We start from the raw sequence: 25,707 nt of genomic DNA, 5'->3' as shown, positions 1-25,707 counted from the left end.
GCTAGCCATTTCTTTAGGGCCACTCCAACTCCTTACTACTAGAATTCTGATAATTTTGATGCACTAATATTTATCTAACCTTTTTTACACAATCTCATTACATAAAAGGACAAAGGAGAATTAGACAAGACATTTGGAAAAAGTTCAATTTTTTTATGACTTGCTGAAACTAATTCCATCAGATTCTCCAAACTTTAAGTCAGAGATCAAAACTGTATAGGTGCTCCTTTCTGTCTCCTTCCACACTATACAACACCATCTTATCAGAAGAGAATGTGATGTACCATGCCACACCCTAAAGAAGGAGGTGCTCTTGGAATAGGAAGAGGTTTACCTCAAATATCTGACAAAGTCTCACCTGCAAGATATCTTAAGTATAGAATAATGCCTGCCACTCCAATATTGACTCCTGTTCCTGAGAATTAACAGTCACTATTTGCATAAGCTATATAAATCAGCTAGTACCAAATCTAAGAATATGCCCCTGATTAAAAAATCTTTCACCTTGTAATATAGTCCCATCGAAGTAAGAATTATTGAATTTAAAACTGGATGAGATCTTAGACATCACCTAAATAGACTAACCTCTTCACTGTTAAGATGAGAAAACTGATACCCAGAGAGGTTATTTATAACTTGCCCAAGGTCACACAAATAGTAAACAGTCAAGTCAGGATTTGAACTGAGGTCTTCCGATTCTAAATCTGGTACTCTAAATCCTATACCATGCAGCTTCTCTAATGAGATTAAATTCTTTTAAGTCCTTAAGATTGGTGATTTACCAAACATGTCACCCTGCACCCCCAGACAGTGGAATACACTCACGTGAAATAAGAGGTTTTACGGAAACATTTCATAACACAATTCCCTTCTTAAGAAACACATTTCTTACTGAATAGATTGGTTCTTAACGAATACATTGGTTCATTTTTTCCCAATAATTTGTTTGGCGTTATGTAGAAATGAACGCTGCTGAAATTATCTTTTAAAAAATAATGAAGCCCAAACGAACAAAAAGATGCCTTTTCCTATAAGTCACACACATATGATCAGTTTCTTTGGGAAAAAAAAACACATCAAAATCTGAAGCCTCAAAATGCAATGTTGTCTAGAAATTTAAAATACAAAATATTAAATAAAATACAAAATAGTTGTTGATAAGTTACAGTAAACTGATCGATTTACATATAATACTTTGCCATTCACATATTTTATAATCCTCACTAGGATTTTCAGTTTTATATGATTCTAAAAATCAAATAAACTTTGTTTCTTTAGAAACATTCTGTTCTAGAACTAGATAATCTCTAGGACAAATCAACAGAGTATGGCTGGCTAACAGAATCACCCTAACAATGAGATCCAAATGTCAATGACTGAAGCAAAATATAATTGGGACAATATCAAGAACTATCTGATAACAGAAGCAATTTCCCCCCTGAAATGATTCATTTTCAGATATTCTTTTTCTACTAGCCCGCTATCAGGAAATATGTGCCAAACTGTTCTATCTCATGAGGAATCAGCATCTACTTCAATATTAAATGATAAAAGATGAAATATTCTTTAAAACGAAAACCAGATTGAGAACGGCTACAATTCAGTGTTTGTCACCCTTCCACTAAATCTATGTGACTTAAGAAAATTTAGACTTGAGTAAGAATAGAAGTGAGTTACCCCGCAATTCATTTAGACAAGTCTTCACTATAGATCAATTTCATATAAATGGACCAAAACTGAAGAGATAGTTCTGCCATATGCTGCAGTTTTATGACTTCTACTACCAGTCTCAGGCCTCTCAGAAAACTAGAGTTTATGTATTCCCATCATCAGAGCCTTAGGTGGATTTCTTGAAGCAGCACTAGCTTAGCAAACCATTTCTCTGAAGGTCAGTTCTGTAAACACCAAGGATCGACCATCACTTGTGACAGCTGCCCACATAGAACCCATTTCCAAGTAAACACCTCACCATTCTTCTGTTACCATGACAATGAACAATCTCATCCTCTCTGTGAATGGCACAAAAATGGTGCTTATGCAAGATGTAACATTTTTATATTCCTGACTGTTTTTTCTTGTGTTTTTTTAAAATGAGTTTCATTGCTCTTTTATTTTCTATCACAGTCATTTTGGGTAAATTCTGGGCATTTCCCTGAAAAATGACTCATCTCATAAGATAAGCAGCTAAGCAAAAATACCAGTTACAAGGACCATTTCTGAAAATGTATGAAATGTAACGTCCAAGGAGTCTGCCCCGCCCCTAACATCCTTGAGGGTAGAGGTTGTCTTTTGACTTTTTGGGCATCCCAGTGCTCAGCACAGTACCTGGCATCTTGTAGGTGCTTAACAAATGTTTACTGACTGATTCTACCAGGAGGGAGCATGTTTCATTGTCTTCTCTCTATGATCATTATCAATCTCTTAAATTTACACTGTTACAATCACTTTGTATAGTATTCTTATATTTCCATTTATTTCACTCTTAATTAGTTATACAAAATCTTCTGCCTTGTCCCTGAATTCCTCATATTTGTCATTTCTTACTGCACAGTAATATTATATTATATTCATATATCATTTGAATATCATATTCTAATCTTTTCTAAAATGATAAGCACTCATATGTTTCTAGCTCTTTGATTTTTCGAAAGGTGCTGTTAGGAATATTTTGGCATAGACTGTTGTTTTTGCCTTTGAGCTCCTTGGGATATACAGACATCAGCTGGGTCACTGGGGGAGAGGGAGAGAACACTATGGTCACTTCTTTTTGCATAATTCTAAATGGATAACAAGGATGTCCTCTCCTCTCTAAGTAAATGACCACCATTCTTGTTTGGACCCTCATTATCTCTCTCTTAGAAAACTGATTTCCTCCTCTCAAGTCTATTCTCTCTCTGATACTTCCTCCACAAAGCTGCCAAAGGCACAAGTCCAACCATGTCACTCTCCTTCTCAAAAAGCTCCAGTAGCTCTCTATGGTTTTTAGAATCAAATACAGACTCTTCTGTTTGATGTTTAAAGTCCTTCATGATATGACTTTAACCTACCTTTTTGGGCTTATTGAACATTATTTCTCCTCCCTCAATTCTTTAGGCCAGCCAGACTAGACTACTTGTGGCTTGCCATAGGTATCTCTTCATCTCCTGTCCCTGTGCTGACAACTGGAATGCTCTCCCTCCTCACCTCCACCTTATAGAATTCCTGCTGTGGTTGTTCAATCATGACCAACTCTTTGTAACCCCACAGATTTTTGTCCATGGAGTTTTCTTCGCAAAGATACTGGAATGGTTTGCCATTCTTTTCCTCTCCAATGTGCCCCCATTTCACAGATGAAGAACTGAGAGGGGACTTGTCGAGGGTCACACAGACAGTAAGTGTCTGAGGCAGGATTTGAACTCAGGTCGTCCTAACTCCAAGCTCTGCATTCTATCCACTGTGCCACCTGGCTGCCCCAGTTACCTTCAAAACTCAGCTCAAGTGCCAATTCTCATACATGAGACCCTTCCTGAGTCCACCAACTGGTAGTGCCCTCCCTATGAAATAATCTTCTCTTTGTATATATGTTTACTTATATATGTACATTGTTTCCACTCAAAAGAATGTACGCTTCTCTTTTCAGTTTGTCTTTATCTCCAGCACCTTGCACAATCACTAAAATGGCAAAGAACAGACATTTAAAAACGTTTTTCGAGTTGAGTGAATCCCATAGCCCCTCTGAAGCTCACTATTCCTATTTTGGGTCATTTGTGGCAATTTTTTCACTTGCATTTCCCTAACTATGTGTATTAGTGATTTTGAATATGTTCATAGTTTATAATTCTTTTGGGAGCTGATATCCTTTGATCCCTTAACTATTGATGATGGCTATAGGTCCTCTATTTTTGTGTCAGTTCCTCATATGTGTGTATGTATGTGTATATATATATATATATATATAATACACTATATATGTTATATGTACATATATGTCTTTCTTTTATAAGGGATATTTTATGCAAATAAATTTTTCCCATTCAATTTTTCTTCTATCCCATTGATTGAATTGATGCAAAAGCATTTTAACTTTATGAAATCAAAACGATATGCTTTGGTTTTTTATGCTCATTTCTATCTCTAGTTTGGCCAGTACAAAAACCATCTGCTTCTCTTCCACATGCTCCTTTCAGGGACTCACAGATGATTTCATTGTCTCACTACCTGGTTTCAGACCCCTATAGCATCACACCCTATGAGATCTTCCACCAGTATCCAAGAGGATCCAGGTCTGGGTGCAAGGGGGAACAGAACTTGTTACTGCAAGCTGAATACCTCCATGACGTCTTACGGATTGTTCAGGGGTAGCTATCCACTGCTTTGGAAGGCTCGGACTTATTTTGCTACTTTGATTAATTTATGTTCTCAAGCACACTTGTGCTCTATTTGTAACATGTACATGTGAAGTTTCTATACAGTAAATAGTCCTTCACCCACCCTTGTTTCTTACTCCTCAACTCTTTTTTTTCTAGCAGGGTCTCAATGCCCTCAGTGCCTTGACATTCATAAATACCTCTCCTTTCCTCCCCTGCCTCTTTTTTAGGGCTTGCCCTCCTGTCCCTGGGCTAACCTATGTGGCACTTTTTTTGTTTTTAACATTCTCTTTTTTTTTTTACTTTTAGTTCCATATTCTTTCCCTCCCTTTAGCCCTTCCCCCCACCCACTGAGAAAGGAAGCAATATGGTGCCCATTACATGTGAAGTCATACAAGACCTATTTCTATACTGCCAAAAAAATAACAATTAAATGAAAGTAAGAAAAAGTGAAAAACAGTGTACTTCAATCTGCATTCAGAGTTCATCACGTCTTTCTCTGGAGGTGGATACCATTTTTCATCATGAGTCCTTCAGAATTGTCTTGGATCATTGTATTGATCAGAGTAGTTAAATCTTTCACAGTTGGTCACCATTACAATATTGCAATGTGCAATGTACTCCTGGTTCTGCTCACTTCACTTTGCATCAGTTCACATAAATTTTCCCAGGTTTTTCTGATCCATCTCCATCATCACTTCCATCATATTCATACACTATGATTTGCTCAACCATTCCTCAATTGAGGGGCATCCCACCACCACCACCACTTTCAATTCTTTGCCGCCACAAAAAAGAGCTGTATATATATATGTATATATATATATATATATATATATATATATATATATATATATATATATATATATATATATATATATATATATATATATATATTTGGAACTATCATACACTTTTTCAAAATCCAAAGACACAAAATAAAAATTTTTAGTTTTATATATAATCATCTTTTTCTGTCTTTCTTTGTATATGACGTTTCTTGATGCTTTCCAATCTCATAATAATAAATTATCTTTTAAAGGTACATATGTATATATAAATATACATATATGCAGATATATGTATATACACACATATCACAAGGCTATTTTTAGTATTCTAAGTATTATAATACAACTGACATTATCAGGACCGAGGTCAGCAGTCTGCCTACAATGCAAGACAAAAAATTATCTACATTATACTATCTCTTCTCTCATTATATCTGTTGGCAAGGCAGGGCTTCTTAAAACTTTTTCCACTTACAACATCTTTTTGCTTTTAGCAGCTTTCACTGGCATTGCCCAATGTGATGGCATACATAGTGCAAAGTGGGTATGCTTTGTGTTCAGAACCAAGGCTACAGTGAAGGTGTACAATGTAACACAGGCAAGCACTGCTTGAAACACCTCAGATTCATTACTCATTCAATTTTTAATTAATTTTTGGTCATTGTAAGTTCAAAAACCTTTTACTATTGCCAAATTTTTCATGAAACCATATGAGGTCACAACCCACACTTTAAGAAGCACTGTCAGAGAATGATTCAATTAAACAGATCTAAATTATTGAGATCTAAATTTTTTATGTCTAATACTGCAGGAAATGAACTAGACATGTAAAATGGTATCACTGACTCATATTTTTCAGTGTGGGAAGTTAAGAATTACAGATGAATCAAATAATCACAGATTACCACATATTGTTAATAAAAAAAAAGTCAAAAATGAAAAAATATAGCCAATAAGTGCTTATAAAGGAAAGGAGAGAATACTATGGGCTATCATCATGAAAGAAGGCTTCATGAAGGAAATGGGAGCCAAGCTATGTCTTCTAAGAATGTTGTAAAATTAGAAAGAACAAGCCCGGCTTCAAAGAAGAGATATGAGAAAACAGGAACTACAACACCATAAAGGAAATCAACCTTAAAAAGCTCAGAAACTATGATCAATGCAGAGACACCCCCACACATATGCAGGAGTGGAGAATCCACACCTGTGCAACTTTGTATATGAAGTCAGATATTTTCAAAGTATTAATTGGTTTTACTGAATTTTTTTCAAAAAAATCTGTTCTAAAGAGGGGCTGTCTGGGAGGCAGAAAGAGGAGTGATACAGGGGGAAAACCAAGTAGCGTAAAGACAAAAGGTATTGATAAAATACATTTTTAAAAGCTTTAAAGAGTGCTGAAACAAACAAAAAAGGCTTCATGGAGAAGATGGGAATTAAGCCGGACCTTGAAAGATGGCATAGTAGAAAATGTTTGAATAAATAGCTTCTGAGGAAAAAAAAAGGAGGGAAGAACGCATTCCAGATGAGAAGTGAACCATGAATAAAGACATTGGATCAAAATGCACATGGCATGTTTTCAGAGCACTGAACAGATCAGCCTATTTGGAATGGAGAGTTGATCTGGGGAAGAATTTGAGGCAGAGTTTGGTAGAAAGGGTGGGGCCAGATCATGGAAGGACTTCCAAGTTCTACATTTCAAGAAATGACAAAGCACTGAGAATAAAGGGAAATCACTAAACATTTTTCATCAGGAAGTAAGACTCATGCAAGTGACATTGTAGGAAGCACTCACAAGGCAGTGTAGCACTGTACCAAAAACCCATCTGTGGTCTCAGAGGACTTGGAGGTGAAATCTCAACTCTGAACTTACTACCTGTGTGACCTTGGCTCCTGGGGTTTATATTGAGGTAGCTGGGCTAGACAGACCCCAAGATTCCTTTCAGCTCTAAACTTAAGACCCTAAGAATTATCTCTTGGTAATGTTTAGAATGGGCTGGGCAGAAGAGAACATAGGAAGGTAGTAGATTGGTTAGAAGTTGGTTGTTCTCTTTCAAGCACGAGGTGATAAAGGATTAGACAGGGGGGCTTGAAAAGTGACTATAAAGGAAGAGTTAGCAATGAGAAATATTTTGAAATGACTTCTTCCTCTTCTTTGCCCACTGCAGCTAAGCACCTGATTTCTACATACCTAGAAAAGTTTAGCTCCTGAGAGAATGGTAATGGCATTAACATAAAATATATGCCATCAGTCAAAAGTATGGTCAGTGTAGACAGTGCGGAAAGCACAGCATAAATCCACTGTACAATGAAAAAGTTGCTGGGTTTGACCAGCAAGGACCTAGATTTACCACTTACCACTTGTGATACCTTAAACAACTTACTGAAACTCTCTAGTTTTAGTTTCCTCATTTATAAAATGCAAATAAATTAGATAGTCTCTAAGGTCCCTTCTGACTCTAAACATATAATCCTATGTTCCATCCTACCACTGGGAAAAAAGCTCAACCCACATACCCTACTGAGGGTAAGTAGGGGGAAGGGAAGAGAAAAAACATTTTTATAGTGCCTACTATGTGCCGCTGTGCTAAGTAAGCGCTTTTCACAATCTCAATTGATCCTCACAAAAATCCTGAGAGCTAGGTGCTCTCCCTTCTTATTTATGCTTTTTGGCTTCCAAGTCTCAATTGAACAACAATAAAATCCCACCTTTTAAAGGAAGCATTTTCCAGTCCCCCTTGTCATTATCCCATTTTACAACTGAGGAAATTGAAGCAAACAGAGGTTAAGTGACTTGCCCACGGTCACACAGTGAGTAAGCATATGAGGCTAGATTTGAACTCAGGTCTTCCTGACTCCAGACCTACTGCTCTCCATTCTAACTCCAACTGTGTTTATATTAAACAATATAAACAGTATTTGAAGAAAAATATATTCACATGCGTGTGTATATACATTCAATACTGTATGTACATATGTATAAATATATACTTCCAAAACTGTTTTTATTTTATTTATATGCACACACAGAGTTTTAGACATTTAACTCCATATTTTTAGATGATTCAATTATCTAACTATAACTAAATGGAATCTAAATGAAGGATATTGTCTCAGGCACTCATCAGAGATGCAGCTTAAGCCACCTCAGAATGGCCTCAAACAACAAAAAAAAAAATGGACCTCCTGGCACCTTGGATGGTACCAAACAAATGACCTCAAGAGGCTCTGGAAAGAGATGGTCCTAGCACAAAACACTGTTTCTGCAGTTTCTCACCAGCAAAGAAACACTCAGGCCAGGGAAAATTCCTAAGACCCAATGCAGCCAGGCACCTCCAAAATCCTTGAGATTTGTAAGCACCTGACCCTCACTCTATATAACATATAATAGCAACAGTTAGCTAACCTAATTAGCTATTGGTGATTGGTAACAGCCCTTCCTCCTCTTTGAATAAGGTCTCTCGGTGCATCCTGGGTCATCTCCAGTCATCCTGATGAATATCTGGTCACTGGATCCAGATGGCTCTGGAGGAGAAGTGAGGCTGGTGACCTGCACAGCCCTCCCTCACTCCAAACAAAGTCAAGTGCAAGTCATGTCATCATTTCTCTGATGGCAGGGTCTTCTTCAACAACAGAGGACGAACAAACCACCTGCTAAAGTCATCTCTGCATGTCAATAATGACAATTCAATCGGATTGCCCTTTTCTCCCCTGACACTGCCACAAGCCTGGTACAGGCCCTCATCACCTCATGCCTGGACCATTGCCCCAGTCTGCTGAGTGGTTTCCCTCCCATAAGTTTCTCCTCTTTCCAATCCATCCTCCATTCAACTGCTAAAGTGAGCTTCCTTAAAGCAAAGATCTGACCATGTTATTTCACACCCCATCCCCAATTCAATAAACTGCAGTGGCTCCCTATCACCTCCAGGATTAAATATAAAAATCCGCCAGCATTCAAAGCCCTTCATAACCTCCCTTCCCTTATATTTCCAGTTTTTTTTACACCTTTTGTTCCCCCCTATCATAACCCAATGATACTATCCTCTTTGCTGCTCCTTGAACAAAATACGCATCTTCAGATTCTGGGCGTTTTCTCTGGCTGTCCCTCATGCCTGGATTCTTCTCCCCCCTCATTTCTATCTGCTGCTTTCCTTCAACTCTCAGGTAAAATCCCATGTTTTACAACAAGCTTTTTCCATTCCCCCTTAATTATAGTACCTTCCCAATTTATTCCATGTGTAGCCTGCTTGTAAATAGCTATTTACATGTTATCTGTCCTTTTAGACTATGAGCTTCTTGAACGCAGAGACTTTCCTTTAGCCTCCTTTGTATTTTGAGGGTTTACTATAGTGTGTGATGCATAAGCTCAATAAATCTTTATTGACTGACTTCAACTTTTCCTAGCCTTGGTGATGCCAATAGATTAAATTAAATATTCTATTGTTACATTGACTACAAAAGAAAGTATGAAAAATTAAATGACAGTAGACTGTTTCGTAGCTCACTTTAATAAGGTTTCATCTATTTGTAAAATTAGAATGTTAGAATTGGTAAAGATTTTAAAGATCATACAATCTAGCCACCTCAATTCACAGGAATCGAGGGCCCAGAGATGTTACACAGTCACAAAGCCAGGATGAGTCCACATATCTGATTCCCACATCTGGAGAATTGTGGAAAATATTTTTCCTCCACTAAGTTATGGTTAGGGCAGAAATCTTTCAGTGACAAAAGAATGTTGCTTTGTTTAAAAAGCTATTTTTTCCTTTTCTGGCAGGAGGTATTTAAAATTATTCAGGATACAAATGACAGAAGGAATGAATATTTGGACCTCTGGTAACCTTGGAGAACTGTGCAACCAGACAACTTCTTGATAGTTATTGTTTTCTGGTTATCAGTAAAGAGGACATAATAGCTTAGGTGGCAATGATGCTGGATAACCTTTGACTAAGAGTTCCCTTTAATAACACAAAATCTTCTTTTAAAAAAATACCGCCTCTTCCCTTTCTCCTCTAGTAATTCCAGGAAGAATCCCATTTTCAGAAGCTCCCTTTCCTGTCTGCTTTCATGCTGACTCAGTGTCTGAAGTACTCTGGACACTAAAGTTCGACAGGTCATGACAGGTCTCCAAAGGGCAAGGCATTTTCAAAACAAGTCTGGGAACACACTTTACAAAAAGCATATTTTCCCAAAAGCACAAGAGCCAGAAATTACCATTTAAACATGCACTATATCCCAAGGGAGGTTATCCTAGTACAACTCAGAAGGTCCAATTAATTCATTGTATTTTAAAATGAAATTCAAGACAAACTTTACCAACGTTTTTCCCCCTCTACAGAATGAGGAAATGAACTCCAGACTTGCAGAACTTCCACCTTGAGAATGCAAACTGTCCTGAGTCCCCAGAGGGCAATACCTCCTAGTGAAGGTCTAAGGAATGTCAGCTTCTCTGGCCTTCTCTAGTGGACCTACAGCCCTTTAGGGAGTCTGGAGCTAATTCATACCTCCTGCTCAATTCTGCTTTTCATTTTAGCTTTCTCATATAGACATGACCTGTCTATTAACTTGTTTTTCTAAGAAATCATATTTGAAATGGAAATAGCGCTTGGCTGCCTTTCTCTCAACTATGACTTGAAGATAATGTGCCCAAGGCTGCAGGGCACTTTCAGCAAGGCTTTGTCTAGACTTCTGCAGGAATAATCAAGATTATTCTGAGAAGACATACTCAATTTTATTCCATAGAAGACGCACCACCACCCACCCGCCCACCCCCACGCCACTGCTTGGCATAACTGTTCCATAACTGAAAATGTTTTCCATAATTACATTCATTGTTCTTTTAATATGTCATGAAATCTTAAGGCTAACTACCCCGAGAAAAGAACCAAGACTTTTCAAGAGCTTTGACCTGTGGGTCAAAGACTAAATTAACCTAAATCCTAGGATAACTGTGAGAACATGCCATTCCTACTTCTCACTCCTTCCTGTCCCACATTAGAGTCCTTCAGGAGATGAGTGGGTGCCTATGGAGCAAAGATATATTTAAGAATATGTATAGCTTAAGTGAGGTTTTTTTTTTATGTTTTTGTTTGCTGGCTTGTTTGTTTTGAGAACAGATCTCCCTATTTCTCCCAGGCTGTAAACAGTGGCCATTCATGAGTCTGATCTCACTACTCATTGGCACAGAAGCCTTGACCCACTCTGTTTCTAACCTGGGCTGGGTCACCCCTCCTTAAGCAGTCTACTCCAATGGGCCTATCATATTGGTCACAGACAATGCAGACCTTCAATTATCTTTAGTCCTGCTAGTTTTAATAGGACTATGCCTTCCTCTTATATTTACCCTCTTTTATTGCTTCCATTTTCACTGTATTTCTTTTTAAAATCTAGGTTGACTGGTGAGTTTCTTGTGCATCCAAATCATTAACTTCAGACAAAATCTGATTTTCCTCCTAATTGGAATTATTCCTTTTTGTGTTTTTAGAATTCTAGCTCTCTTGAGCTGGCTTTTGACCTCTCTGACTACTCTTTCTGACCTGGGCCTGTTTGTCCTTCCTTTGGCAATACACTACCATGGGCCAATCATATTGGTCATAGACAATACAGACCCTCAGTCATCTTTAGCCCTACCACAGCTCGGAACTTCCAAACTCAAAGAGATCCACCTGCCTCCCCTACTCTCAGGAATCACAACCGTCAACCAAACCTGGCTTCATCTGTGTTCTAAAAGCTGTCTCATCCATTGCCTGGCTTTCTTTGGCCATAGTTGGATCTCATAAATGGAATAAACCATGAGAAAATAAGTGTAATGCCCTGTCCCTTACTTTCACAATTCTTAAGAATCATGTGTATTTAATTATTCATTATTCTCTAAATACTAGCTATAATTTACCTATAAATATAGCTAGATCACTTTTTTCCCTTTGGTAGTTCCTTTAAAGCTAGTTCTATTTCATATCCTGGATTTAGATTGTTTAATATTTCTATTTCTCATTCTGTTTTGAACATATTTATTTTTGCAACTATTCCCCACAAGAAACCAAACTTCAGTTGTTGTTTTTTTTGTCTTCTGTAGTTTCCCTTATGATCAGAACCCACTCTAATTAAATGCTCAGCCCATAGGTTTTATGGGATCCATAAAATAGTCCCATTTTATAGGACTATATTTATCTTATATTTACCTTCTGTTACTGCTTCTATTTTCATTGTATTTCTTTTTAAAATCTAAATTGGCGGATGACTTCCTTGTGCATCTATATCATTCTCTTCAGATAAATCCCAATTTTCCTCTTATTTGCAACTATTACCTTATTGCAAAGGTAATCAGAATTAGAATTCTAACTCTTGGGCTGGCTTCCTCTGTAGCACTTTATTTAATCAATGGAATTCTACCTTGACTTCCTCTGAACCCTTTGAAATCTGCTTTTTCATTCTAAGGTTCCTGTCTGACTATACCTAGATCTTATCTCTTTAACAAATTCTAGGACAGAGTAGTCACTTCTCTCTGATTTCCATCATTTCTACCCCCCAGCATCCAGATCTTCCTTGTTAGTGAGGATAAGCTTTAAAGAATTTCCCCTCGTTCATTCTAAGAGTTGGAAAGGACCTTGGGGGAAAGAGGGGCCCATCTAATGCTATCAGTACTTCAACAAAAATTCCCTTCTCCAACAACTCCTAAAAGTAATCAACCTGTCCCTGTCCAAAGATGTCCACTGAGGCAGAACCTACCACCTACTGAGGCATCCCGTTGTACTTGCAAACAGTTTTAGTTGTCAGGAAGTTTTCACTTTCATCAAACCCAAATCGACTTTGGAAACTTTCAGACCCTGTTCCAAGAGTTGTCCACTGGGAGGAAGCAGAACAAGACTGATCTATCTTCCTTTATGGCAGCTTTTTTAAATACGTGAAGAACACCCCCATCTCCTACACATTTTTTTTTTTACAAAAAAATCCTGTCCAGATTACCTATCTTGTTCCTGAAACTGATGCTCAGATGGCATGTTCTCCAGGCTTCCCATCATTCTTGTTCACTCTTCTGGAGTTACCTAAACTTCCTTCTAGCTTTTCCTCCCCCCCCAAAAAAAGTGACACTAAAAGTGAACAATGTATTCCAGATCTGGTCTCTCAGGGCAGAATAAAGCAAAACTGTCATCTCCCTTTTTTTGTTTACTCCGCCTAGGATGTGGTCTAGGATATTATTAGCCATTCTTGCTGCCACATCACACCTGACCCAGGTAGATTTCAACTGAAACTGGAAGTGTAACTATTGAGCCCGTTAAGGACTATTTGAAAGACCAGGGAAGATGGCAAAGGTAGGACAAAATCAAAGAAAGCCAAATGATAACACGATCTTTTTTGTTGTTAGGGGTAAATTGGAGGAGGATGGAAGATGGGCAGAGAGCATCCGCCCTGGAGTCAGGAGGACCTGAGTTCAAATTCAGCCTCAGACACTTGACACTTACTAGTTATGTGACCCTGGGCAAGTCAATTAACACTGATTGCCTGGCCCCAGGAAAAAAAAAAGGAAGGAAAACAGAATCTGAAGACCATGGGCCTGGGTACTTGCCTTCAACTCTTGAGAAAATTCTGGAATGGACTATTAAAGAGATGACTGACTGGCAGGCATCTAAAAAAATGAAGTTGGCATTACAAAGAGCCTGCATGGCTTAATCAAGAACAAGTCGTACCAGCTTAAGCTCATTTCCTTTTTGATAGGATTACTAAACTAGCAGATGAGTGAAATGCTGTGGCTATAATACTTAGAGTTTAGCAAAATTTTTGATAAAGTAACTCATAGTATTCATTAGGAAAACAGGGAAAGATACATATTAGATGAGAATTTTGGATGGCTGATTCAAAGAATAATTAATGATTCAATGTCAGTGTTGCAGATCTCCAGAGGAGTACAGTGATCTAGGCTTGATATTCTGTTTAACATTTCTATCAATGACTTGGCTAAAGGCAGAGATGGCATGTACATCAAACCCGGGAGGAACAGATACCATAACTTTGGGGAGGCGGGGGATGGCGTAACCACACCACAAGGACCAAATCCTACCCCTCACCTGTTTTTTTGTAAGTCTGGCAAGCTAAAATTGGTTTTTACATTGTAACATACAATAAAATTGTTTTGAAATGTAAAAGCTATTGTTAGCTCATGATAAAAAGTAAGCATTCCTACAGCACTGAAGGATAGAGATTGGATCCAAAAGGCCCTTAAAAACTGAGAACTGAACCGAATAAAATAAGATGAAATTCAATATGGATAAATGTAGAATCTAACACTTGAGTACAAAAAAATCAACCTCAGAAGCATAACATTAGGGAGTCATGAATAGAGAGTAATTGTTCTGAAAAAGATCTGGCAATTTCAGCCTACCACAAGCTCAGAACGAGGTAGTGTGATTGTGGCAGGCAAAAAAGCTCAGAATTCTTAAGAGGAACACTGCTTTCAGGAGTAAGGAAGCAATAGTCCCACAGTATTCTACCCTCCTCAGACTTCTGGATTATTGTGTTCAGTTCTGGGCAGCAGAATTGAGGTACAAAGGAGAGCAACCGATATAGTGAAGGGCCTTGAATTCATGTGATATGAGAATCAGTTGAAAGCAGAAGAAGACTCACAGAGACTATATAGATAGTGGTCTTAAAATACTGAAGGGCTATCAAGAGGAAGGGACTGGAATTGTTCCATTTTGGCCCTGGAGGGGCTAATTTATGGGTTAATTTAATCTTGATATTGAAGAAAATTCCTAATAATTAGAGCTAGCCAAAAGTGGATTGGACCATTTCAGGAGGTGGTGGGTTCTCCCTTTGTGGAAGCCTTCTTAAAAAAACAAACAAAAAAACCAAAAGAAAATAAGTGTCAGCTATGTTATAGCAGGGATGAAGTAACGAGGCAGGAGTGACAGGCAGATCTCCTGAGTCACTGTCCCAATTTTTAGGTGCATGACAGCCCACTAGGGGGGAAGGTTTTGTTTTTACAGAAAGGACTTTCTGATACCTTCAGATCACACCATTTAGATGACTACTTTCTCTGCTAAGAGGTTCTATCAACAGACAGGGGCAGGTCTTGGGGAAAATTTCTCCCTTGCTAAGCCCCTACAGGGCAGATAGCTATTATCCTCCCCCAAGTAAAGGGAGAATTGAGTTTAACATCTTTTCCACTTAAAACAATCCATTGAATGTTTTTTATATAAACTATTATTTCAAAACCAAGTCACGAAAGGTTCACATCAACTTCACAATTTGTCCTTAAAGAGATAATTATCACTTTTAAAACTAGATCAGAAGAAATCATTGTTATGCTTTTTTGGCCACATCTGGGCTATTGGAGTTTTCAGTCTGCCAGAATTATAGGCCTTATCATGCTAAAATTCACAGCTGTTTGCTTGAGATGTTGGCAAAAACAAGGCTCTGTCTCTCATACTAAACAGGAGGACAAGATCTTGGAATCTAGCATGGGCAGCACAAATTCTTAAATCATCCATGTCCTGTGACATGCCACTCTTGCCCAACAATTTTCTTCTACTTCCAAGTTTGCAAGCTTTCAGAAAATTAAGAGGTGTGATTCCATCCCACTGGGGAAGCCCCAAATCCCAGAGCATTCCAGACAAACCCCAGGTGCAGGGCTGTCTGCAGATTTTTTTTTAAGTACTGGAACCCCAGACATAGTTTAAGGCATATAAATATGTAAATAGAGAATAGTAATTGCCTCTCCCCTTTTTTCACTTGTCTGGCTGAGCTTTAAAAAAAAGTATCAAGCCAGTTTGATCATGTTGATTGACAGTTTAGCCAGCCAGTGACAATTTAATAGGCTGTGGCCCTATCCTAGCCACCCACCACTCTGAAGGACTCGGAGGAGACTTAATCAATTCTAATTCTCTACCTTTAAGAACAGTCTCAGACCTGCAAGACCACACAAATCCTATACTGGAGCTAACCCAATTCCCCTAGTTAACCTCATATAACCCATCCACTTCTTAAGGATTTTCTGGCCTGGAGATGATCCAGGGTCCCAGGATGGAATTCCAGAGGCAATTCAAGGTTTGACCTTAAGGAAGCGAGAGGAAAGACACTATTTGTTAAAATATTCATACTTCTGCAGTTATCTGATTTTTACAAAGTCTGATCTCAGGATATAAATCTGGAGTTCTACCCCTTACTCCGGGTTCCAAAAGTCTCAGGTAGCAAAATGAAAAAGATTTCTATCACCAAGGCTGATTTTATATGCAAATCAAAAAAAAAAAGAGAGAGACAGAGAGAGAGAAAACCATGATGTCTTAAAAGTACAAAGAACTGAGGCCTGTAATTATTTTTCCTCCCCAACCACTAGAGGAAGCAAGTCTATTATAGTTTATAGGATCATAAATCTTGAGCTAGAAGCGACCTTAGAGGAAATCTAGTCAAACTCCCTCATTCCAGGGATGAAGATTTTTAGGCCCAAAGATATAACTTGGCAGAGCTGAGACATGAACCTTGCCCTTTGACTCCAAATCAAATATTCTTTCCACTGTACCACAATGCTTCCTCTGTGGCAGTTATGAGGTATCTTAGTGTTGATTTCCCAGGCTAGTGATAGCGGCAAGTAGTCTCATTAATTAAGGATAAATAAAACACGTTTAATAAATAAGTCTCTGAATCTTAGTCACCTTGGTACCTGGCACAGTGTATTTTTAGTAGTTTTGGTAGAACATGATGGATTCCTATGTGCATTCCTATGATGGAATCCTAAATCAATAGCAAAATCTTAAAGCTGGAAGGAGCTCAGAGATTATGTTCTTCTACTTCTGGCTTTTGCTTGGAGAGAGTTGTAGGAGAAGGATTCAGAGCATCTCCATTTCTCACCTCAGTGCTTCTCTAACATGCCCCAGAAATCTCTTCATCCTAGAAGCTTATTGCTGACCTGGACTTAACATGAAGAAGTACTGTTCCTCCCTGAAACACCTTCCTCTGATTCAATGTTTCCTCCCAGAACCTGCATTGAAGTAGCCTAGAAGTTTCTTCATTTCTCACCAGTATGCAGTCCAGACTTCTCTTATCATCACTCTCACATGGTATACCTCTCCCTCACCACCCTCTCAGTTTTCTCTTACATGTTGCCGTTCCCCAATTAGATTGGAACCTCTCTAAGGACAGGAACTATCTTTTCGCTTGATACATAGTAGACACTTAATACATACTTGTTGACTGACAGAAAAAAGAAGGAACTCAGCTGAATAAGGCAAAGGAAATTTTTGAAGATAGTTGAAGACTTGTAAAGGAGGCCAGAGACTGAATGTGGGAAAGGAAAATTAGGAATATTTGGGGGAAATTGGGGACAGTTTGAATGAAAACAATTTCTATGCCCAGATTTCATTTCCAGTTCTGTGAGAGAAGGTTGGGAAAGGAGCAGGATTAAAGAATAAGGATTTAAATAAAGAGAAGCATTCAAAGAAATGGAAAAAGAGGTCATAAATTAGAAAAGCAAGGTAAGTAAAAGCAAGTTAAGTAAAAGAATAGGTTAAGTAAATTAGTAAGCAAGGCAAACTGATAAATAATTAAGAAGTTAGTCCTAAACAAAAAAGAATAAGAGTATGACTATAAAATTGCTGAAACAAAGGAAAGATTTAAAGTGGGGCTTTCATGATATTAAGAAGTGGTGTTTTTTTCTGTCTGTAAAAAGTTTTAACAGGATGCTTGGGGCGGGGGTGATAAGGCATCAGTACCTCAAAACTTTTCCAATAAGAGATGAAGAATCTCAATCAGTATGGAGAGCAAAAGAAAAATTTGCAGTGGCTTGCACTGGATATGCATGTTTTTATTTCTGCCAGTCAAGTGACTGCTATCTATGTTTAAGTATATGTTTTGTATGACTTCATATGTAAAATGAGCATCACATTTCTTGCCTTCTGAATAGATGGGAGATATGGTAGAAGGAGGGAAAGGATTTGGAATTGAAAATACAAATTTTAAAGGAAAAAACTCAGTGTATGATCATCTGCTTCACAAAAAAGAAAATGAAGATATATTCATTTTATGGAAAGAATGGAAGAGAACTTCAATGGTAGAAAAGGATCTGAGGTGGAGGAGGGAAAACTTGATTTCTAACAGGAGGCTGGAGAGTGGAAGAACATCACAGAGAGAAGGAAGAGGAAAAAAAAGGACAACTCTACAGTTGAAACCAAGGAACATGTGAGGACCTTTCTGGAAAAGAGAGAAATAGATGTTTGCAAGAAGTAGTTGTTTATCTTCAAAAGAATGATATAGTCAAGCCGCAGAAGTTATCAGGTGAGAATCAAAAAGAAATCAAAGAAAGGAGAGCAGAGTGATGGTGGTTGGTGACTCGGGAGTATCAAGTCAGTTATTTCTTTGCCTGACAAAAATAGAAAAGAGTTTTGTTTTGTAGATAATGTCCAAGACACAATATATAATAACAGAGACTCTACTGAGAGCTGTCAAAATGGATGACTTCTACCATATTCTGGTAACTTATGTGGTCATACATGACACTGTCAGAAGAAATCTGGAAAGTATTACCAAAGTGTATATAGTCTGGACCAAGAAATTAACATTTAGATATCTGAACCATGGCTTAAAATTCAAGGATGACAGACAACCGGGGATGAAGTTCACTTAACAAAGGCTGGTAAGACTGTCTCTGCCTACTGTCTTACAGATTTAACTAAAAGACCTTTAAAATTAAAAAAAAAGGATAGAGGATGAAGAAAACTTCCTGGTATGTTCAACAAGCTAGATACCACAGAGAGTAGGTACTATAAACAAATGATACCAGATATGACACCTGGACATTCACAGAAGACAATATATCAAAAAAGGAACCGGTAGTAAAATCTGTGGTCTTAAATGTCTATATATGAATGCCTAAAATTTGAAAAATTAGGAATAGGAGCTTGAGGTCCTAATGCAAATCAAATCTGAAATTACAGGTATTTCCAAGACTTGATGGGACAAAACCTATGATACCTATTATTCTGGATGATTATAATTTATTCAGAAGAAACAGGATAAGTAAAAAAGTTTGAGAGATGAGGATTTTACTGCACTGTTGTATATTAAAAAAGGTATACTGAAGTGAAATAATTCAGGAACCAGAGTGAGAGGAAACATGGTGGAAAGTATTAGAAGAGTATTAATGAAGGAAGAAATAGAAGCAATTTTTATCTTTGGAGTATACTACAGACCACATGAATAGAAAGAGAAAATAGATGAAAAGTTTGGAAAACACATCACAAGCCTGACACAGAGGCATAATATATTAATGATGAGAGATTTCAACTAACTTAGCATCTGCTGAAGCCCTCTTTCTGCCAAAAGCAGAGCAGTTTGTTGTTGCGTTCATCCTTCGTTGCCAAAGAAGACCATGCCATCAGAGAAATGATGACATGACTTGCACTTGACTTTGTTTTGAGTGAGGGAGGACTATGCAAGGTCATCAGCCTCACTTCTCCTCCACAGCCATCTGGGTCCAGTGACCAGATATTCATCAGGACGACTGGAGATGACCCAGGATTCAGTGGCAGATGTTGGCCCCTTTAGGCCAAGGTCTATGCAGGTACTCACTTAGGGTGAGGTAATGCCCATTCATTGAATAGGTCTGTTTAAGAAGTAGCCAGGACAAGGACCCACTGGTGTCCAAGATTCAGAGTGCAGTAGATTCAAGGAGAAAGGAAGGGAAGGGGAGGGGAGGGGAGGAGAGGAGAGGAGAGGGAAGGATTCCAGCCAGTAAAACCCAAGTCAATTGCCCATCTTTTGGTCATCCAAATTTACCATCCTTTGGAGAGGAAAAGGAAGGGGAAGAGGAAGAAGAGGTATGGGAAGTTAGTTCAGTAGAGATGAAAAACTTTCAATACCGAAATCTTGAAGATGCAAAGGGAAATGATTCCAATAAGGAGGAAAAATAGAAATTGTCTAAAAAGACTGATGTGGATAGATGGGAAACTAATAAACTTAGATTTTTAAAAGACAGTACAGAAGATGGAACCAAGGACAGTTAGCAGAATGACTATAAGAGCAGGGCATATGGAGCAGCTAAGTAGCACATTGGATAGAGCATCAGCTCTAAAGTCAGGAGGATTTGAGTTCAAATTTTGCCTCAGACACTTACTAGATATATGACCCTAGGCAAGTCATTTAACCCCAATTGCCTTCCAAAAAACCAAAAGGCTATAGGTCTGTAAAAATAGTGTCCGAAGTGATAAAGTTCAAACAAAAGAATATTTTCCCCCCAATTACAATGGAGGACAGAGCAAAGAAGAGACAATAGGACTGCCATTTGAGGTGGATGAGATTATGATAAATCAGTACAAAGAGAAACCATAGCTGGTCAAACCTCTCTGCCAAGGGGAACGTCCTTTGCACTACAAATGACAAATCAGAAATGGCCAACAGAGAGTTCCTACAAAAGACAAGGAAATGGATCACCTACTTGCCCTTGATGAATTCAATTTGCCTCAGTTCCTACAGTAACTGGCAGGTATGAATGCTACACCCCAGTGGGAGATATTTGAAAGACAGTAGAAAATGGGAAAGGTGCCAAATAATTGGAGAACGGCAAATGTCCTAATTTTCAAAAATGTTAGAAAATAGAATTTATAAAATATAGATCTAAAATCTTGAGTTTGATTTCTGGAGATAATCTAGAGCATAATCATTAAAGAGACAGTGAATGTCTAGAAAAAGGAAATAGGGATTACAAAGAACTGGCATAGCTTCATTATACCAAACTTATTTTTCTTTTTTACAAGGTTTCTAGTCAACTAGTATAGCAAGGGAATGTATAGACATAGTTTACCAAGATCTTAACAACACACTTGGTAAAGTATCTCATATGATTGCAGTAGAAAAGATGATAAGATTTTGACTAGATGATCACTCATTTAATTCAATTTGGAACGGAAGGATGGAACTCAGGGAAGCTGTTAAATTTCTCGGTGTCAACTTGGCATTGTAGAAAGCCCCAAGACTGACCCTGTGCTATTTAACATTTTTATCAGTGACTCAGATAAATGTGTAAGTGGATCACTTATCAAATTTGCAGACAAACAGCACTAGGAGGGATACTAACACACTGGATGGCAGAAATAGGATCCAAAAAGATACTGATGGTCTATAAGATATAGAGCATTGGACTGAATCTAACAAGATGAAATTCAATAGGGATAAATGTAAGGTCTTATAACAGGACTTGAAAAATCAACTTCACAAGTACAACCTCAGAAAGGCACAATGAGAGTTTATTTGAAAAGGTCTGGGGATTTTAATAGGCTACAGAATCAATACAAAAGACCAGCAAAGATGAAAGAGTAAAAGGAAGACGTCTGGCCCAGTTCTTCTCACAACTATTCCAACAAAGGTCAAGGAAGAGCCCCAGATCCATCAGCAATCTTGCAATGCAAGAAGCCACAGTGGGTCAATTTTCCAGCAGAGACCAGCACAGAATGGGAGCTAGAGAACTGTGGGCAATAGGGAGGGAGCCAGACAAAAAGGTCTGATGCAGAACCTTCCAGGAGGACAGCTGGTCTGAGGACCAGTTCACCAGGACAAGAAGCCGTCACAAATCCAACGAGGACTTGGGTCACTCTCACCCTGCAGAGGGTCATAGATCTATTACAGATGGGCCTGAGTAAGAAGCAGGAACAGAAAGAATAAAGCTGGTATCTGTATTTACTCTGACCCCAGACCAGAAGCTTGGATTCAGTACATAGACCTGAGCTAGGGCATGAAACTGAATAACCAAGAAGAAAGCTCAGGCCAGCCAGGAGTGAGCCAGCAATTCTGTTCCTCTGAACTTGCAGAGCCTTCTATCTTGCAAACAGAGGTTAGAGCCAGTCCACTGTAAGTCAACATGAATCCGCAGAGTGAGATGGCCATTAAGGGGGGAAAAATATCCTTGTAATCTTGGGATATATTAAGAAAGATAGAACTTCCAGGAAAAAAATGATATCCTCATTGATCCATATCTGAAATATTATATTCAGTTATAGATTTCACAGTTTAGGAAAAATATTGATAGGCCAGAGAGTGGCAACCAAGATGATAAAGGACCTTGAGTCCATATCACATGAGGATTGGTTTAGCTGGAAAAGAGAAGGCTAGAGGAGCTTTCTTAAAGTATCAGAGAGGTTGTAATATGGAAGAGAGAACATTTGTGCTGTTTGGCCACTAAAGGCAGAACCAGGGTAATGGGTAGAAGTTAGGGGGGAAAGAAACAAATTTAAGCTTTGTGTCACGCAAACAAAAACAAAAAAAACCCCTTCCTAATAACTACAACTGTTGAAAAGTGAAATGGGCTGCCTCATGAAGCAGTAAGTTCTACCCCACTCCCAATGAAGGAATTCAGGAAGAAGCTAGACCACCACTTGTCAATCGTCAAAATGCCTTTCCAGTATGGGTTGAACTAGATGGTCACAGGGTCCCTCAGAATCTAAAAAATGATAAAATTTCTCATTTTAGAAATGTGGAAACTGAAGCCTAAAGATGTCAAATGACTTGGATATTAGTGAAAAATATAAGGCTAGAAAATAGGTCTTTTGACTTCCAGGCTGACTGTCTTTCCACTATGTCATATTCTGAGCTATATAAAATTGTGGGATCCCTGAGGACAGGGATGGTCTTTATTCCTAGCACTTAACAAAGTGCCTGGCACATAGTAGGCTCTTAATAAATGTTTGTTATTGATTGCCATAGACCCAAATAATGCTTTCCATGAGGCCCACTGCCTGATTTTTATTAACTTCACTGACTGATTTCTATTACTGTATAGAAAAATACATGTTGGGTTAATATGCCAACCTAGTTACATTTGTTTAAACATTATAGTTTAAGCAATGTACTATAAGCAGAGAATAATAACTCTGGAGGTCCAAGGACCTAGGTGTGCAACTTGGCTGGGCCGTTTCCTATTTTTGTAACATTGGGCAAATCATTTAATCAACAAACATCTATTAATTAATCACTTCACCTCTATAATCACTTTGCTCTCATCTGTAAAATGAGGGATTAGACAAGATGACGTCTATGGGCTCTAATTTGTTGATCTTAAGTCAATTTTCATTTTTTTAAACTTTTTTTTATTTCCAATGAAGATTCACCTTCTCTCCCTCCCACCACTCTATCAACCCCCTCTGGAGAAAGCAAGAAAAACAAAATCCCTTGTTACAAACTGGATAATCAAGCAAAACAAATTTCCACATTGGCCATGTACAAAAAAATAAAGTCAAATGCTGGTTTCATGAACAGCTATTTCAGCAGCAAGTTGAGTGTTCTGCTATTCATTTACTGGCTGGTTGGGGAGAGGGAGGGAGGTGGAAATATCCCAGGAGCAAGTGCACAAACCAACCTAATTTAATAAAAAATTTGTTTAACCCCAAAAGGTGAACTTACATAGGTCCTTATCTGTCACTCTTATCCCCAAAATACCTTGCCTATTTTTCTTCTACACTTTCCCCCACATTATCCACCTCCTCCCACCGTCAAGGTTGGTATGTCCATTCATCCACTCTCCACCTATTCAAACCTTATCCATCTTTCAAAGATTAAACCAAAACCCACTTCCTCCTAAAGTCTTCCCTGACTGTCAGTGCCAGGTCACCTCACTCTGCTGAATTGACAAATTTCAGATCTCAGAAACAAGCTAGTCCAACCACATCATTTTACAGATGAGTGCACTATTGAAGATAAATTGATTTGTCCAAGGTCACACAGCTAGTAAGCAACAGAACTGGGATTTAAGCCAAGGACCTCCATCTGTGAATCTGGGGATCTTTTCACTGGTTCACCCATAAATACTTCCTGTGTGTACCACTCACTAGGCACTTAGCAGACAGTCATAAAAATTTTAGAATTCAATTATACTGCCTAGGCTGCCGGTTCTCCTTTTAAATGCAACTATCTTGTCCAGCAAATAAGTTAAAAGCTTCCTGAGAGCAGGAACCATATATTTTACAATTTCATCATCCATTGCACCTTCTAAGAGTCTGCAGCATATTACCAATGAAGATTAGATCAAAGAAGTAGAAAATGTCATCTGAGGGATTTACGACCAAAAAAGGAGGTGACTCATCAGAAGAAGGGGAAATGGTGTAGCCCATTTACTCCACTGGCATCCAACCCCTCCTTAGCACTGAGTGGCCCCTTCATGGAGAATTTACGAGAAGATGTGGATGAGCTCAATGGGAGAAGGTATAAGTGGGTTGCAATCAGTATACTTGGATATGACATCCATGAGATGGCAGGTTCATCAAAATATTGAAACATTGATATGCCTAGCATAATGCTAGGTCTTTAGGACGCACTTAATAAATGTTTATGGTGATTCATTGGCTGTCACTATGCTTCTCTCATCAGGTTGCCCTCAGGATTTCTACATCATGCCTCAGAAACCTCTTCATTCTGAAAGATCAGTTCAGCCCTAGAATTCACACCTTGGAAGTACCCTCCACCCTTCAAGCCCCCTCTGATTAGATGGCACCTCTCTTTAAGGAAGCACCTAAGGCTAGCCATCTTCACATTTCTTACCAAGCTACTCAGGACTTTTCCATCAGACCCTTCATCCTCTCCAGGAGGCACCTTCCACCTTCCTACCCTACTATCTCTGTTTTCAGCTTTTATTCTTTTTTTTCCTCCTTTAGAATGTCTCTTTAAGAAATCTTTTTACGATGTTATGGAGGGTTTTGGGGGCAGAGGCTTCCATTTATATTCCCAGCACTTACCATGGTGCCTGGCACATAGTAAATGCTTAACAAATGATTTGTTGACTGATGAGCAACTGATTCAAAATACTAAAGTCAACAACCAAAAAAATAAAATTGGATAAAGAAAACAATTCAGAGAGATAAAGCAAAGATCAATTTGAATATGGAGTACATTTGAAATTCAGCTCAGATTTCATTTGTAAATGACATACTCCAGTCAACAACATCTATTCGTTAGTCATTTTAAATTTCCATTGGCTATGAAGAGGTCTCTCTTATATACCCTGACCTGACTAGACATCAGTTCCCTTCAGCTAAGCCTTCACATCCAGCCATGAGGAAAAGGTATTCGGACTGAAGAGATTACATAAAAGGAATAGCCCTTTTTTTCATAAACCCTCCTGGATAATTTATATTAAGATATTAAATAATTAGAAAATATTACTGTTGCAAATCACTGCCAGATTGAGGCTGTTATAAATTTCAGGGATTGGGAGGGGCATAAAAAAAAGAGATGTGTAGACCTTTCAGTTAAGCTAATATCATTCACCTGGGTTAATAGAACACCAAAGGGTGAGAGAGAAGAAAAACATATTAGACACAGGCTGATTCCTAATACACACAGCTGTATCTCCAATCCAGGAAACAAGGCAGTCACCTTTTGGAAATCACCTGAAATGTTTACTATACAATTAGTGCCTTTTGATTTATAACCTTTCTTAGGAAGTGTTGAGAACCAAAGCTATTTGGTTAAATATCAAATTAAATATTAAATATGTTCACTAAAATAGACTGCTTCTGTAACTGACAACAAACATTTCCCAGACTGATTTCAAAGAATAATGGTTAAAGGAACAAAAAAAAGTCCTATCTCACAAGCTA

General features: G+C 38.2%; 1 protein-coding gene across 2 annotated transcripts in view; it reads right to left on the bottom strand.

Annotated features, from left to right (window-relative positions):
• Window positions 1-25,707, bottom strand: part of PRKAR1B (protein kinase cAMP-dependent type I regulatory subunit beta) — a 247,453-nt gene that overhangs the window by 207,227 nt on the left and 14,519 nt on the right. Inside the window, exon 1 of one of the 2 annotated variants that reach the window (XM_072597800.1) lies at window positions 1,678-1,975. The exons of the other annotated variant lie outside the window; for it this stretch is intronic. Coding sequence (XP_072453901.1) covers window positions 1,678-1,689 — 12 coding nt within the window. The 5' untranslated portion in view covers window positions 1,690-1,975. Of the gene's footprint in view, window positions 1-1,677; window positions 1,976-25,707 lie in introns of those variants that run through there. 2 annotated transcript variants of the gene reach the window in all.

Source organism: Notamacropus eugenii, chromosome 3, assembly GCF_028372415.1.
Source record: "Notamacropus eugenii isolate mMacEug1 chromosome 3, mMacEug1.pri_v2, whole genome shotgun sequence".
NCBI classification, from domain to species: domain Eukaryota; kingdom Metazoa; phylum Chordata; class Mammalia; order Diprotodontia; family Macropodidae; genus Notamacropus; species Notamacropus eugenii.
Note: the sequence above shows the minus strand (reverse complement) of the source record. Positions and strands in the feature narration are given on the sequence as shown.